The sequence below is a fragment of the Salarias fasciatus genome, chromosome 6 (genome assembly GCF_902148845.1).
Source record: "Salarias fasciatus chromosome 6, fSalaFa1.1, whole genome shotgun sequence".
NCBI classification, from domain to species: domain Eukaryota; kingdom Metazoa; phylum Chordata; class Actinopteri; order Blenniiformes; family Blenniidae; genus Salarias; species Salarias fasciatus.
The window spans coordinates 12,573,847-12,590,354 of NC_043750.1; the positions used below are offsets into that span (position 1 = coordinate 12,573,847).

The 16,508-nt window shown below is 45.2% G+C and overlaps 1 protein-coding gene across 2 annotated transcripts in view; it reads right to left on the reverse strand.

Moving 5' to 3' along the window:
* Positions 1-16,038, reverse strand: part of rhbdl3 (rhomboid, veinlet-like 3 (Drosophila)) — a 57,849-nt gene extending 41,811 nt beyond the window's left edge. The window contains exons 1-2 of one of the 2 annotated variants that reach the window (XM_030093157.1): positions 15,845-15,985; positions 15,434-15,457 (exon numbers count right to left, since the gene is read on the reverse strand). In XM_030093157.1, coding sequence (XP_029949017.1) covers positions 15,434-15,457; positions 15,845-15,985 — 165 coding nt within the window. Of the gene's footprint in view, positions 1-15,433; positions 15,458-15,844 lie in introns of both variants that reach the window. The other variant, XM_030093158.1, reaches the window with a different exon arrangement.
* Positions 16,039-16,508: the final 470 nt, after the last annotated feature.

The following is a 16,508-nucleotide window of genomic DNA, read 5'->3' on the forward strand; positions in this document are numbered from 1 at the left end:
TCCCTGCAGGTACACCTGATCCAAACCAAATTCACCCTTCAGGGTACAATTGATCTGATGCAAAAAAACATCCACTTAAGATAATAAAAATAGACGTCAGAGTCATCATTCCAGTCCATCTGTGCATGACAGGCAGTCTCACCGAGATGATGACCGTCCTCTCAAAGCTAAAGATTACATTAAAAGTCAAGGATTTCAGTAGATGAGCTTTCTTCTTCATCTTAAGTGTATTCCTTTCATTTCTTTGTGTAGGATCCTTTGCCTTTGAATAGAATCTGTACTGCTGGTAACACCATGCAAAATGTGCTCGGTGTGTCTGAGCAATCCTGATGTAATATTAGTTTCTGCTGAAGGTGTGAAATGTGCGACCTCACTTTTCTATACCAGCAGCCTCCCCACGGCTGTAAATAATACCGTCACCCTCTTAGCTTGACGAACTCGGGCTGGATTCAATTAAAAAAAAAAAAAAATCACTTAGCCATAAAGAAATTATCTTAAAAAGAAGACCTCAATGTAACCATAAAGCACCTTGGAGCAACTTAATCCAAATTAAATGTGTCAAAGTAACGCAGTGTCAATACGTCCGATCGCCCCGCATCGTGTTCTGAATCTGTTCCATCGACATTTCGGCTAATTTCCACCACATCACAGCAGCTCGCTCCACAGACAGCTGAGATCTATTACCGAGCGCCGCACGAGAGGGCTGCACACCCACTCCCCGTCCCTGAACATTCATTAACACACACACACACACACACTCGGGTGCTCTGTTATTACCCAGAGCCTGTTTCCCCTCCACAAGTTTGGTCCCCAAAGTTTGAAACCACATTCCTCTCAAGGCTTGAAGCTATTCCAGAGCGAGACGCTCGGGTCTCTGGGAGACGAGACGCAGTCTTAACAGCATCAGGGCTCCTCTCTGACAGAGGCTGCAGTATAAACCACGGGAAGACGTATCGCGCAGGTTCACAATCTTATTACCTCCAAGTCCTGCGCTTCTACTTGTCGGCTGAAGCTTGTTTTATGGAAGCGAAGACGACTGTTGCCTCAACTCTGAGTCAACAGACATTTCATCTGATTCTGCTGGGTTTTTTTTTATAGGAAAAGTTGACAATTTACCAGGCGAGGATTGGAGACAAATAGAGATTAGAGCAGTCCTGAAAGCCTGAATGAGCTGTTATTGTGTGCCTTCCTTGTGAATGTATGACCTCCAAATTTTAGCTTGTTGAACGCAGATTGAGTTGACGATACACAAATCATCTGGGATCGGCTCTCGCACCGCGCGACCAACAGGCTGGATGGAGGCAGACCGACCTCGACGGCCTTTCTCTGTGGTGTTTGCATGATCTCCATGTGCACATGTGGGGCTGATGATTAATTTGTGATATATGACTGATTTGACTATGATTTGGTCAGATTTGGACATCAAGCGCTCAGCAGCAGCGTTAGGAAATCTCTCAGGCGAGCGGCGGCAGGAGGATTTGTAGGAAAGAGTCCACTTTAAATAAATGCAAACAAGAGACAGCAGACAAACAAGACATTTCAGAAACTGGATGGAAGATTTTTTTTTTTCTTTTTCTTTTTAAAGATGTGCTTTCAGTTCTGGGCGTCAGTGTGGGCCCGGTTTGATTCTGTCTGACATAAGGCGATATGCAGCAGGACAGACTGGTTGACAGTTTAAAAGAAGGGCGAGAGGCAGACTAAATGGAGGAGAGAGCTGCACGGCCCCTGGGGCGTCTCTAAAAGCAGAGGGGATTGCAGCAGACTGCTGAATGGCCCTCAGCAGGCTCTCTAGCATGTGTTCAAATAAACACTTTACCCCCTGTCGCTGCAAGTGAAACTATTCACACTGAGGGAAAAGCATGTATGGAAACACAATAAAACACACTGAGAAAAAAATTAAAAGAAACACCCAACGGGACACAAACAGGACTCAGATCCAAGATACACACGGAAGGAAAGTTTGTACAACAGCGGCTTTACAGCAAACAGACAGGAGCTCATTTGACAGAAATCCAAATACGCGTCAGACACACATCGTCTCAAAGTCATGACAGAGTATCGGTGTCACTCAGGCACAAGGGCACAGGCAGGTCAGCGCCCAGACAAAGATGGAGACGGGCGACCTTTTCCCCCCAAGCCCTCCCCTTTACAACGGGGTGAGAGCCCCTCGTTACCCACCAGGCCCAAGCCTCCATCAAACATCCCGTCGCCGCTCCGCACATCAGCCGCTCCTCACAGGGTGAGAAAGGGAAACAAAAAGAGAGGAGAAACATTTGTTTAATGAGGCATCCCCAGGCCGGCTTTCTCTCCCATTCAGTCCCTTTTTTCTGCTCCAGGCCTGCCCTCAGGTCAACCACCCCCCCCACAGCAGCATCGAATCCCCGCGCCGCCGATGGCAGCGCTGCCATTCACCACTGAGATTTATGATCTGTAATAGCTGGCAAATGGACCCGAGGTTGGGCCGCCCCGAGGGGAGGCCCCAGACTTAGTTTCTTTAAATCTCTAAAAAGAAAAGGAAAAGAAAAAAGGGGAGCGCTGCACGAGGCTGGGGGTGGAGGCGGGGGGAGCTTATTGGGATCTCACAAATTTTCAAGGTTGCCATCTGGGCCGGGTGGGACCTTTCAAACTGTCTGTCAATCTTCAACCAGAGCCTCCGCTCCATACAGGAGGATCACACCGCCGAGGCAAAGCACGTATTACACAAGAGCAGGGAGCAGAAGCCCTCTGCCACCACTGACATTTCACTCCCTGCACTGTTTTTGCCAGAAATTTTGCCAGCAGACGCTTATATTAATCTGCTGCAGCCAGGCGGTCGGCGAGTCAGCTGTCTCCTGATCCCGGTGGTTAACGAGGGCACCCTTCCACTTCATAATCCTATTGCCGTAATCCTAAAAGAACAGCAAGCAGGAGCTGACCCCACTCTCTCCACGGCCAACTCCCCTTCCCTTTCAAGGCGAAAGAAGACGGGACGTCCCTTCAAACTGCATTACGGGAGCTGACCGGGAAAGGAAAACCTCCAGAAAAGGAGGTGCTGCAAAAAGAAAGAGTGAAGGAGATATATATCATTTATACACCGAGCACAAGCTCACCAACATGTCTTTAAGGGAAACCGCCTGTAATTAACACTAAACCAAGTGTCTATTTGCCTGCTGCCGATTTACAGGGGTCATAAAAAGTCACTGCAATTTGCACTGTCGGCTCGTTTTTTTAATTTTTTTTTTGCTGGTCAAAAATAGATAAAGGTAAAAGACACATTGATCAAAGGCTAAGGTACCAGAGACATGTGTGCATTTACATACAAATAAACTATTTTGTGGATACATTTATTGGAAACCTTTGAGTTTTTCCCATTCATTAAGGTCCATTACCAGCTGAAAATGCAGCATCTCTGATGAAATGAGGTAGCATTAGCAGCAGTGGTGTGCGCAGCCGACTCCTCTGGTTTTAAGAGCAACATCTGGTCCCATTGAGACGACATTTCTCTCTGAAAATCATCCAGGACAACAACACGGTCTCAAAGTAGAGGAATCCGAGCGTTACACTGGCTAAAATTTTACAACATGTTTAGTGAAAAACAAAATGAAAATTGCAGAAGAACACGAAAGTCTACCAGACCCCAACCAGGTCTCCTCACTCTGTATTTACTGACAGCCTTCTGTTGGACTGTAATTGTACTCATGGTCCAGTCTAAATTGTATGACGTGTCGCCACTATCAAATTCAAAATGAGCTGATATCATTCATGAAAAAGTCAAATGCTTCACTTTAAACATCTCATACATTGCCTATGATCATTTCCATATATATTCTGTTTTTTAAATCATGTTTTTTTAATTTGCACTTTACACAATGTCCAAAACTTTTTTGGATCCTGATTGTACGCCCCCCAAAAAGTTTGGTTATTCTCAACTCCGCCATGAAGGTGATGTACAAATTGAGATCTTTATTTCACCTGAAATGCAGCTGTAAGTTCTAATAGCCCTGGCAGCTGCTCTCCCTGAATGAGATGAGCCTTATCATAACGGCAGCTCCAGAGGCAGACCCTGACAGCCCCGCATCTCCACCTGAGGCTGAGCTAAACCGAGTGACAAAGATAAGAATAACCCCGTCTGCACCTGGAAATGTGAGAAACTTTCAATTAAATGCAGGAGGAGGCCTGCGAGCGTGATAGACGCGGCCGTCCGAGGGCTCTCCCTGGCCCTGCTCTCACGCCGAGCGGCGACACGGAGCGGCGCTTGATCCCGGTCCAAGTGAGCAGCTGGGGCTAAGAGGTGAGGCGGCGGCTAAAGTGAGCAGGAACGCGCTAAGATGCAATGATTACAGCCACATTCAGAGGTGACACAGCCACGTACAAACACAAATCCTCAGTTGGGCTGAATTAGAATTAGAGGCAGATTTACAGGCTGAGAACCGTCAGTATCAACAGTCTGAGCTCATTTTCCCTCTGAAGCATTGTCCCAGCCGGCATGTCTTTTTAATGGTTACTGATGGTTTTCCCACACAGTGCAGCAGCAGCAAGAGGGCATTCAACGCCTAGTGGGGAGTTTCTTCAGAAACCATCAGATTGCTGCAATAAATAAGGTTTTCAGTGGCTCACAGCACTAAACATTGATAACAGATCGCTGAGGCGCTGGGCAGGGTTATGAGCTCAAAGAGCGCTCGTATTGACAAGAGGAAGAACATTTCAGCGCCTCTCATTCCTACCTGGACTGGTTCAGAAAAATAAAGGCGGAACACAATGTGTCATTAGCTGAATACAGGAAACACTGCAGGAATGAGATGAAAGCTTTAACCAGAAAAGGTTTGTCTGTAAAACTGTTTCAATCTCTGTAAAAAAAAAAAAAAACATTAGTTGTCATTTCAGCTTCTAAAAATGAGTTAACAGACGTTTTAGCAAATCTTTCCACACAATCCTGAAGTCATAAAAACGCTGGAGGAAGCTGCAGCGATTGTTTCAGTGGCCAGATCCGCCCATGCACCGACCTTTACGCTCGCATGTGACCAACCCAAATGAAACAGTGTTCTAATAATACTGCACTTTAAATAAGAGTCACATTTAATCAGCGAAAGCAGCTTTAACAAGGCTGCAATCCATGACTGAATTCCAGGACTTAAACATAATTTCTCCACTAAATCTGACATATAAAATGTAGCAATATCATTTATTCTAACTCCCACACAGCCGTGTTTAGTTTTCAGTTCTTCCCTGAGAAGCATGATCAGTTTTTCGATCAGTGAAACAAAAATAATGTTTATAAAGGTCTGGAATTGGAGCTAAAATTTCTCCAGAGCCCAAACTTTAAAGTGCCCTTAACTCAGTTTCATTATCAGTGGGACCAGCTCCATCTGTGACCTAATTTTATTCCACACTTTTGGCAGGGGCCTTCATCAAACCTTCATATATGAGACATCTGGCTGCATTTTATATAGTGAATAATTTCACATTTTAAATGAGCTGTGTGTTCTCTCTCAGCAGCACGTTCGATTCAGCAGCCAGCAATAATGCAGAAGCAGCTGGAATTGGACAAACATCACAGCAGAGAAATGAAGAAGTCAAAAAATATTTTCAGTTCCAGTCTACTTTTTGTGTTGCGGGGCGAGAGCTTGTCCTTGTCGCAGTCAGCCGTTTCAGCACTTTGGCCTGGCCGGCAGGTTTTGGCAGCGATGCCCTGTAAGACGACACAGAGGGGAAAGGACTGGAACGGAGATCTGTGTGAAAGCTAAGCACTGCCGCTCACCTTGGGCATTTGCTGAGGCTGGACCGGGAACGGCTGCCAAGTCACATCAAAACACTCAGGGCAGCGGAGTATTGGTGAATGCGAAGCTTTTCTGCTGCTCTTTTTTTAAAGTCAGATTAACAATGGTGAAAAACAGTTGATGTATTGAAGTATTGCAGCTGCATGCGTCAGACCTTCTTCACACCAGAACAATCTGCTGTAAAATGTTCCTGTTGATTGTAACGGAGTGACTGGATGTGGTTTTGCAGCACTGAGTTATGCTGAAATCTGCACTGTTTTACTGCTAGCTGAGAACTGCACAGCAAGGCCTCTAAATATGCAAAACACTCTTTTCATTAAATAAAGAATGCTATGAATTACTTTTCAAAATGAAAACAAAAATGTGGGATGCGTTCAATTATATTAGTGCAGAAACTTCAGAAAAAATGAAGAGCTTTTAAATCATTTCTCATCCCAACACGTAGATTTACGGATTAAAAGAAAATACATGCAAACATAGATTATTCGTAAAATAATGAGGCACATATCTGATGTGTCCTATCATTTTTGGGGGGAATTTAGATCTTGTTTGACATATATACTTTCTAAATTCTACAGTTATTAGCTTACATTATGTGCATATTTTCATTTTTATTTAACTCTGTGAAGGAAATGCGCGCAATTTCCACACGCTGTAACAACACCTGGGGCTTCCACTCTCTGCGCCTGATAAAATAATATCTAATCTTATGTCTGCCGTTTTCAGCTGAAACATTAACATCCTGCCGTCTTTTACAAGTTGTGATCCTCAAACACAAAGTCTGAAGGGAAGACGCCTGCATGTTTTATTCATCTGAGCGATCCTGCAGAGCGCGTCAGATCGAGGAACCTGATGCACGGTGAGTGAAGAGAATTACTGTTATAATAAAGGCTTCTGTGATTACTGCAGGTCATGAGAGGCACAAAACTTTCTACTACTGATCTGCTTTTTCAAGGAAGTGTTAAAAGAAGCAATGCTGCTGCGGTGATTGCTTACGATCAGATTTGGGAAAATTGTGAAATATAGTATGCCTACCAAAACAGTAGCTACTGAAATGATAGAAGATGGCTGCATGTGACCTGTTTGAACAACAGGTTTTATGGCAAAACAAACGGTAAAGGGTTCAAAATAAACAGAGGAGTTTATGAGAAGCTGTAAGCTCTGAAATGCATGTAACTATCTAAAGGTTAAAGGTGGGTGTACCAGCAAAAAAAAAAACCGCTATTACAAGTGAATTATGCATGCCGAGCATCCTTTAGTCTTTCCCAAAGTCTGCGATGAGCACAAACTCTCTGGGGAGACATGAAGAACAGGGAATAAACGAGGAGAAGCCGCTGAAGCAGTTTGTTAAAACAGCGCTTCACGGACGGCCGAGCGCGTCGTCAGACAGAGATTTGAAAGCCGGCGTGTGATTTTTGGGTTCAAACCACAGGAAAATGTAGCTGGCGTCAGGTATCCGGCACGCCGGCATAAACATCTGTGTGGGTAGTTGTCAGGTTTCATATGTGGCGGTCTTCAACACGCCATCTGTCTCAATAATAATAAGACTAAACTGCTCCTCTGCAGGGAGAACAGAGGGGAATGAAAGAGCGAGACTGGCTCCACCGAACGCTCCGTGTGGAACATTCCTTAATGGGAAGTGCTTGACTGAAGAGGCAGGAATCAGTTAGCGCACACGCACTCGCAAACGCTGCAAACACAGGGTTATATTGTACCTGTGTCAGCAATGCACCTGCAGGACTCCACCGTGGACCAGCACATTTCAGGACACATTCCTGTGTCCTGAAATGTGTGTGTATCTGTGTGTGTGTGTGTGTGTGTGTGTGTGTAAATGTCAGCAGAGGCATCCTCACATGAGGAAGCTTTTTTTTTTTTTTTTTTTTTTTTTTTTTTTCCCATTTCGAGTTCTGTAAAGTCCCTAAAACATCAAAGCTGTCACAGGAGTGGAAAAGAAGAGGTCTGTCACACTTTCACACACACATGCACAAAGACACACACACACACACACACACACACACACCTGCAGTCATTGGTGTGATGGATCACGAGCAGCTGTCAACAGCTCTGTAACTACAACCTGTGGGAAGATTATAGTCTCTGCAACACGGAATGAATGGAGCTGCACTGTCTTTGATCCCCAGAGGACGAGGGTGAGGACGAGGATGACAATCCCAAACACAGAGCTGGACTCTATTAAATTATTTTTCTTCACATCGGAAAGCTGAAGGGTGACGGCTGTTCAAATAACAATAAGAAAAGGTGAACGTACCGCCAAGGTGTGTGTCATATGAGTACACAACATGATACTTGTCTGTCTGTTGTGACTCTCCTCATGATCTATCTGCTTTGGCCAGATGGGAAGCTGCAGCGTTTGTCAGATGACATTGATGGTCATGTTGACGCCGCCCTGGACAGGTTTTCAGTCCATCAACAGAGCGAGAGCAAAAACAATCACCCAGTGATGCATTAAATATCTGAAGGTCACACATGAGCCTGATACACACATCCTCTGAACCAGTAGCGTTGCCTTCCCACAAATACTACAAAAAACGGATGTCAACATACTCTTCAGTGATTTACAGACATTTTGTGGAATACGCATCTGCAATAAAACACATATTGGTCATGAAAAAGGAAACCCAGACATTCATCCTCCAAACTTTCCAGACTGACACGAAGTTCCACTTTTAGCTTCTCTTTCCACAAGAATGTCACTGCAGCTGCTGGCACACTACAGTTACTTTTATATGTAAAACAATAAGCAGTATTATGCAAATAGGCCTAGTCATTCCTGTCTAATCGTTTTTGATGTTATAGCAATAATACTCAGATGTACAGTTACTACTTTCACCCGTTATTTCAATATTGACATTGTTTTCATTGAAAATGGTCAGTAAGAGAGGTCTAAAAACTAAAAAAGTCACACTCACAAGATTTTTGAATGTTCAGTGAAAGCAAATGGTATTGCTCAATCACAGGCTTCAAAACCAGAAAAACTACAGTATAAGGTGAGTCAATTTGCTATAGTATTATGATAAACTAAAGTAACAAAACTTGAACATGAATTTCAGTTTTGTAGCACAATAACGACACACATTACCAAGAGGCTGAATAAAACATACAAATACTTTTATAGGAGACCTTTCAGCAGACTAAATGCTCACTTCTCCTTCTTTTTTGTTTACACTGATTCTGTCGTCCTCTCCTAAAACGCAGAGATTTACGACACTTAAACCAACTGTCGCATGAAAATCAGCTCTGTGCGAACAACACAGCTGTTTACTTTATGTCTATAAAGACATCAGAATGGCAGTCCGACTTTCTGAGATTATTTAATGGCTGGAATTACTGCTTATTCGGCTGTCAATATTTTCATGTGTCCATGGCAACAAAAGAGCAGACAGTGATGTCTGATGATGAGAAACATTCAAACATCTGTAACATCTCCTGTGGCTGACCTATAACGACACAGGTACACAGATATCTGCTTTCCATGTAAAGAAACTTGCTTTTCACTGACATTTACACTCTTGTAACTCATTTCTGTGTGTAGAATTCACTGCCTTTCACATAAACAATGGTTATGACGCCTCTTGACTTGTTTTAGTAACAGAACAATGGCATGTCAATCAGCCTGTTTACACAAAGTGACTGAAACACCATCTTCCAGAAAAAAGTAGGTTATAACCAGCAGCGCAGCGGCACAGACACTCATTGAGCTCATAATAACAGCTTTCACTGCAAGACACTCATCATTTCTCCATCCATCCATCCATCCATCCATCCATCCATCCATCCATCATTGCCTAATTTGATGTTTACCCCGAGAGCCCTTCAGCTTTTGTGTCCTTGTTATAAAATTGATAACCCAGCATGCAGCGGTGGCCAGGAACTGTGAGCGGAGCTAATGAAAAGAGATCCGATGAAAGCACCGATGAGCCGACCGAGACTCGTCACGTCTGCAGTGTCATCCGCTCAGCGCCGCACGGAGAGTCAGACGCCACAACAAAACCGTCAGAGGCTGCCGGGATTTTAAGCGAGAGAGGGCGATGAAAGAGAAGAGAGAAAAAGCACACAAATCAGGTTTAATTTGTGAAAAAGCCCCGTCATCATTCGCTCTGACGTCATTCCTAAAAAGCGAGCGAGCGCGGCCGGCCCGACGCCGCCGGCCTCCAGCGACCTCTGCTAATGGATTTACATGTTCAGCGTCAGCGTGAAGAGACATGTTACTTTCACGCACACCGTCAAAAAAAAAAAAGAGAACGGCGGGCGCCACATTACTGAGCTATTCAACTATCAAAATAGACACTTCGATTTCATGCCACTGCGACGATGGCTGCCGCACACTGGAGCCAATTATGGATAAACTGGCACATCTTCTTTCTCCCCTTTACAGATCGACAAGCATGGCAGCTATTTTTACCTCTGCATAAAGCAGAGACGGCTTTCACACTCCGCCAACTGGAACCGTGCCTTTCATTAAGGAAATCTATTTAGAGCCGAGCAGAGAGGCAGACGAGTGGGGGAAAGATGAGCTGTGATTAAATCTTTCAATGAAAATGTTTGAGGTTCTGTCTGTCATGTTATCTCAACACTGCCCGGGCGCTTCTCGGCAGACTGAGGCGGAGTGCAATTTTTCTCGCCTGAGACCACTTTCACGATCTTAAATCGAGACAACACAGTTCAATATCAACCGCAGACTCTGTTTGCTGCCGAGTTATCTCCAGGACTCAGCTGGTGTCAATCACTGGCGGCGCGTTGGATGTGCAGGCCAGCAAACTGTGACCCTGCCATCTGTGTATGTGTCAGAGGCAATTAGGATGACAAGCACATCAGTATAGCGAGTTTAATGCGAAGGGAAGACGAAGTGATGCACGGGAGAAACCAGAGCAACAAGAGGACGACTGATGCAAAGCTTTAAGTTTATGAAACCTGTCTCACAGCTCGATTTTTGTGATTCTTTTCCATTTTATGAACATTCAGCTCGAACAAACTGGCATTGTCTTGATGTGCAGTGATGAGTAAGACTCAACAGTCTGACCAATAAAATGAAAAACGAAGTGTTTTATATGACGCGATAGATGACAAAGCAGGATTTTCCAATTCACACAGACAATGCGAGGTTTTCTGAAGAAGGGCTGAGATGTTTTGGTGAATCGCTGCCCTTCATCAGGGACTGAAGCTGTGAGACAATCACTCCTAAAGTTCTGAATATGTTTCGACTTTAAACAACTGAGAATGTGCTCAACAACTTAAAAAAAAGGCCAAAAACGAGGTAAACAGGAAGATTTAAAAGTTAAATTATAATTTCTCTCTTTTTTATGCATTTCCTGAAGCCTTCTCCTTCTAAGCATTATGACTGTCAAACTATGAACCCAAAACTCTCGTTCTGGACTCAAGAAAAACACCTGATCGCATAATCAATCACCCCCATCTGAAGCTCTGACTGCTGTCTGTGGTCTCATTATCCAACCCTCCATCTGTTTGTAACGCAGATAAAACTGACAGGGCGTGGCAAGACATCGCATCCCAGCATGCACTGCTAAACACATCTGAGGCCTCCCAGTTGGCGAGTGCATCAAACACCAGTTACCTGGTACAAAATTCACATCAGACGCTGAAACCATTCTGCCAAAGACAGTAACTCTGAATAACTACTTTCTTTTTGGTGATGCTTTAGATCATGAATCCTGTATCACCATATAAAAAAAACAGCCTTTAGCTCATAATACTACACACTCCTCAAGTGTCTGTGGTGGAACAACATTCCCAAAAGACCTATAAAATATTTATTTGTGTGGTTTCAGGGGAGTTGTTTTGAGATTACACACCCATTAGAGGCTGTTTATACGCCAGCGAGAAATTAAAACAGAAACACTTCCATGGAAAACATGCAGCCATGTGAAACTGTTTAATCACTAAGCTCCTGCGGGCGCGTGCCTGGGGGATTTCGACGTGGCGTTGGGAGGAGGCTGCGAACACAAAGGCAGCTGTGGACATTTACAGTTCACACTAACACACACACGCACACACAAACACAAAGCCAAGGCGCTTCAAATGACAGATCACAAAAACTGACACAAAAAAAATCCTCCTGCAAGGCTGCAGCGAAAGGCTGCAGTAAATTATTTAAAAAAAGAAGAGCATGTGTGAATAAGATAGAAATCTGGTTTATCGTATTATCTCTAAGAAAGCTTCACAAGCTTTGAGATGAGCAAAGTTTTCAGTTCGTTCACCTGGGGACTGAGCGGACGCTGGGAAATCCCCCAGTCCTCTCCCATCAGCACTTCATGTCTCTGCTGCAGTTCTAGCAATTTATAAACAAAATCAATCCATCATCCAAACAGCTACAAGAGGAAGAACAGATTAAGGCCATTTCTTTACAAGGAAAGCACAATAACGGTCACTAATCAACACTCCACTGGTGTTAAAACAAACACACTTTAACACAACTAAACTGTTTTACCCAAATGTTGGATTGGCTGACGGTGCATCTGTAATTTTGAATTCCTCTTCATCGTGATCTTTGCCTTTCTTCCTCTCAGGTGTGGACAGAAACTTTTAAAGCAATCATATAATTTAGTGGGATCAGTATCCAGTGCTCCAGGAGCTGTTTGGTTTGTTTTGGGGTGTGACCTAAACATGCTTAGCAGGGTTTATCTGATAAATCCTGCACATAAACTCCACTGCGTCCTCAAATCCCCAGAAATCCTCAAACCAAAAAAAACAAAAAACGAAGGCAAATTTTTTTTTTTATTTGTACAAATCATCACTCTCAATAGAGTGGAGAATCCAAGAATGACCCCATTTCCTCTTTTCAATAATCCACATATTGTTTGCAGTGAGACTACAATCGCTGCAGTGTGTGTGTGTGTGTGTGTGGATGTGTGTGTAGAGGACAAATACAGGCTGGGACACTTTGATTATGAGGAAGAGGGCAGTGCGGCTGCCGTCCTGCTAACAGCGCCGTCTCTGCTTCATTAGACGTCTCCTTGGCCCTCCTGTTTGTTTGGTGCGATGGGGAACACGGATCAAAGCGCGGTGAGGTTTGCTCTCTGACTTCCTGCACACACACCGGAGGACGGCGCTCACACGGCAACAAAACCCTCTCCTGGGGACGGAGGGGAAAAGCAAACGGAGCAACGCAGCAGTTTGATTTTCGCTGCCGACGGTCAAAAACCCAGGAGTGACATGTGGATATGATGGCACAGGTTTAGCAAAGAGCAGCTGGTTTGAGGAAGCGAGAGGATGGCCATACGCCACTCCACCCCCTCCTCACAGAGGAAGAGTGAAAGAAGACCCTAAACAGCCTCGATGGGGTGGACAGAGCAGTGTGTGTGATTAACATTGGGGAAAAACCAAACATATTATAAGAAAGAACCTTTTGGAAGGTGTTTCCTTAACCCTATATCACAGAACAAAAAGAGAATTTGATATTAGTTAAACCAATGAATTAAACAGCAGGAGCCTCAGCTGTTCTCAAAGATAATTAAGTGACGGCAGTGATCGGCTTTCTCTTCACAGTTCGATGCACTCTTTATTCTGTAAAACTAAAAACATTAATCTGGTTTAACTTGGATACTGTCAGGTATCAACTATCTACCATTAAAGGAAATTCCAACAACTGTGACTGACTTTTACAGCAGTGTTTGTGCTCTCTTGCAATTTTTGGAGGGAGAATTCCCACCTCCAGGCGCTGCTGAATAAAACAACACTTTATTGCCCTGAGAGCTACACAGATGCCAATCTTTGGGGCTATTTCAGGAATTTAGGAAATCCAGACCAAAAACAAAAAAAGCCCCACCACCAGAGAGAGAACATGCAAACTCACGTGGTGATTTCATGTCCTGGCTATGAACTGAGCTCCACACTGAACAGACACTCAGACAGACGGGGATGTGCGTCTTTGCATGAGACAAATAAGAGCCTGGCCTGGACCTTGCCCTTTGTCTTTCAGCAGCATTTATCTTTTGTCCCGCATGCAGGAACACAGGTTGTCAGGGAGGAAGAAAACCCTGCTTTTCCTGCTCGTCAGCGGCCCTTCATTTCTCTTGTTGCTTCACAGAAGCGGCGGGTCTCCGGGGTCAGACCCTTGACAAATGGAGCAGCGACGCTGCCATTTGGACAAACCCTCGTTTTTTTGTTGGTTTTTTTTTGTTTTTTTTAGACCAACGCCCACTTGAGGAAACTCAAAGCTGTGCAGCGCGCATAAAGACAGCCGCCTGAGAGGCCCTTTTAATGCTCGACTATAGAATATACTTCACTACGAACACAGGGAGCCAAACACACACACACACACACACACACACACACACACACACACATCGTAATCCCATGGGACCTCCATCTCCCCCCCTGATAGAGTGAGCCTGACACGAGCCTCAGACTCAACCTCGACATTCCCAGCTGACCCTTATACACACACACACACACACACACACACACTTCTCCACAAGAGAAAGTAGGGGGCCCACGCCGGCCAGGCAGGTGTTGCAGCAGCCACATACGGTTGTAGTAATTGTGCACAGTGGTGTGTGTGTGTGTGTGTGTGTGTGTGTGTGTGTGTGTGTGTGTGTGCGTTCAGAAGCACGTTTGCCGTCTGTCAGCCCGAGCTGCTTGCTGTCTGTATTCTCCTGTGGGTTTCGCCTGCTCGTGTGTGCGCATATACACACCAACACGTGTTACTTAGAAAATCAACTGACCCGCAGATCAACGCGTCCAGGATTATGTTTCATCCTCAGAACAATATTTGGGTAATTGTCAGTGAGCAGCACACTTGGAGCCAGCAGCCCCCCCCCCCCCCCCCAACCCACACACATACACACACACACACGCCTCTGATGTCCCAACCTGACTTAAACTGCCGCTTGGCCGGAGCCGGCGCGGTTACATGCGATCCCATGATTGTTACCCAGCAGGCAAAGGATTTAAAGCTGCACTGGGGAAGATTTGGAGCTAAAAATACACGTGTCTAAACAGCCTAAATCACAAACTGGGGCTGAAAGAGAGAAAACCTGCTGTCTTCTTCACACCTCCGGCTGGGAGCGAATCGCTTCACCTCATTTAGCCCAGGGAGATTTCTGCTGCTACACTTGTTCATCCGCATATAGAAACTAATTAAAACGTGGCTGTGATTTGTAAACTACAGACAGCAATGAGTAAATAGATGAAAAGTGTCTGCATTCACCGGCAGAAGATCTTTAGGATGCTCTAAGCAGCTTAGTTTGGCAAGCGAGAGCAAACGCATTAAGTCGGCTTACATTATGATACATCATTCCAAGCAACAGACATTTTTTTCCTCATATCTCTTGCTGCCAGTTTGCAAGATGTTCCAGTGCAGTTTTAAGTCACTTTTAGTGATAAATTCACTTGTTAGAGTAGAATTACAATGCTAAGGTCACGATCCACAATCTGTTTGTATTTTTATCTAAAAAAAAACAACTTTAAAGTGTTTTCCTGCTGTTCCAACTTCGCAGTATTGCAACGCAGCTCTTCCAAAACGTTTTATGTTTCATGACCTTAAGGCAAACCCTGCAATGTTGCAGACGGTGGATATAGCTTCAGTTTGAAGTCATTCAGTTCACACAGACAAACACCGCTGAAGAAAACACGGCGCCACAATGAGGGAAACATGCAGGTTAAAGGGGGTTGGAGCCACAGCAGCTCTGAATACATACCTTGTCAAAGAGAGACTTCCATTGCTACAGAAAGGGAAGAAAAGAAGAAGAGTGGAGTGAAGAAGTGAGAGTGAGGAGAAAAAAAAAGGTGCCAGAGAGGTGAGGAGCACCTGTTTGACACTTAAATCTCAGCCCATCTGCCTTCTCTGTGTGCATTTCCCATAACTGGAACTCTTTATCTCATACTATTATGATCTGATCATTGCAGCCAATGAGCTGCAGAAAAACACAACAGGGAGCCTGCAGGGTGGATCATTATGAAGCATGAGCTGAACCTTAAAAACAAGTAGAAAAGCCCAAAGTGGGAACAACAACGATTTCAATTCCATTTCTGTGAAGCTCGTGAGAATTAAACAAATGACCTGAGAGTGGAGGTCTGCAGCCAGACTGTCTTGCTGTGTTTTGACTTACATCCTCTGGAGGGACGGGAAGGACGTCGGTGCTCTCCAGAACCTCGATCTCCTCGCCCTCCGCGTTGGCCGCCACGGCCGGGGAGATGTTCACCGGTGCCTCCCGGGTTCCGCCCGTCATCCTCGGGCTGCCCTTCTCCATGCACCCCCGGAGCGTCTCTTGCAGCTGGATCCTCAGGAGTCACTCACTCCACATGCTGCAGCTCGCGACCCCCCCCATCCCGCTCCCGGTCCGTGTGAATTCAAGGTGCGCGTCCTCCTCCTCCGGCCGCAGACAGCAGGCGAGCCGCGCGTTGTTATCCGCATGTGTCGGTGCGTGTAGTTTAGAGTAAAGTCTCCATGTGCACGTCACAGCATCTCCCTCCACATCTCCCGTCGGCGGCGACAGCTGGAGAGTTGTGTTCGACACCGGAACAGGCGGAGGTCCAAGTTTCTGAAGGCGGAGACGCACATCGGAGCCGCTTCACTTCGGAAAGACGCGGCGCGGCATCAGCGGCGCGAGCGGGAGCGCGAGCGCAGATCCATCTGAAAGACAGAGTTACATCACCGGTTAGTGGCAACAGCATGAACCCCGAGGTGGAGATGACGCACAAAGTCTCACATGGCTCTTTCTGCGTGAATAACTCGACTTAAAGCAGTGTGTGTGTGTGAGTGAGTGTGTGTGT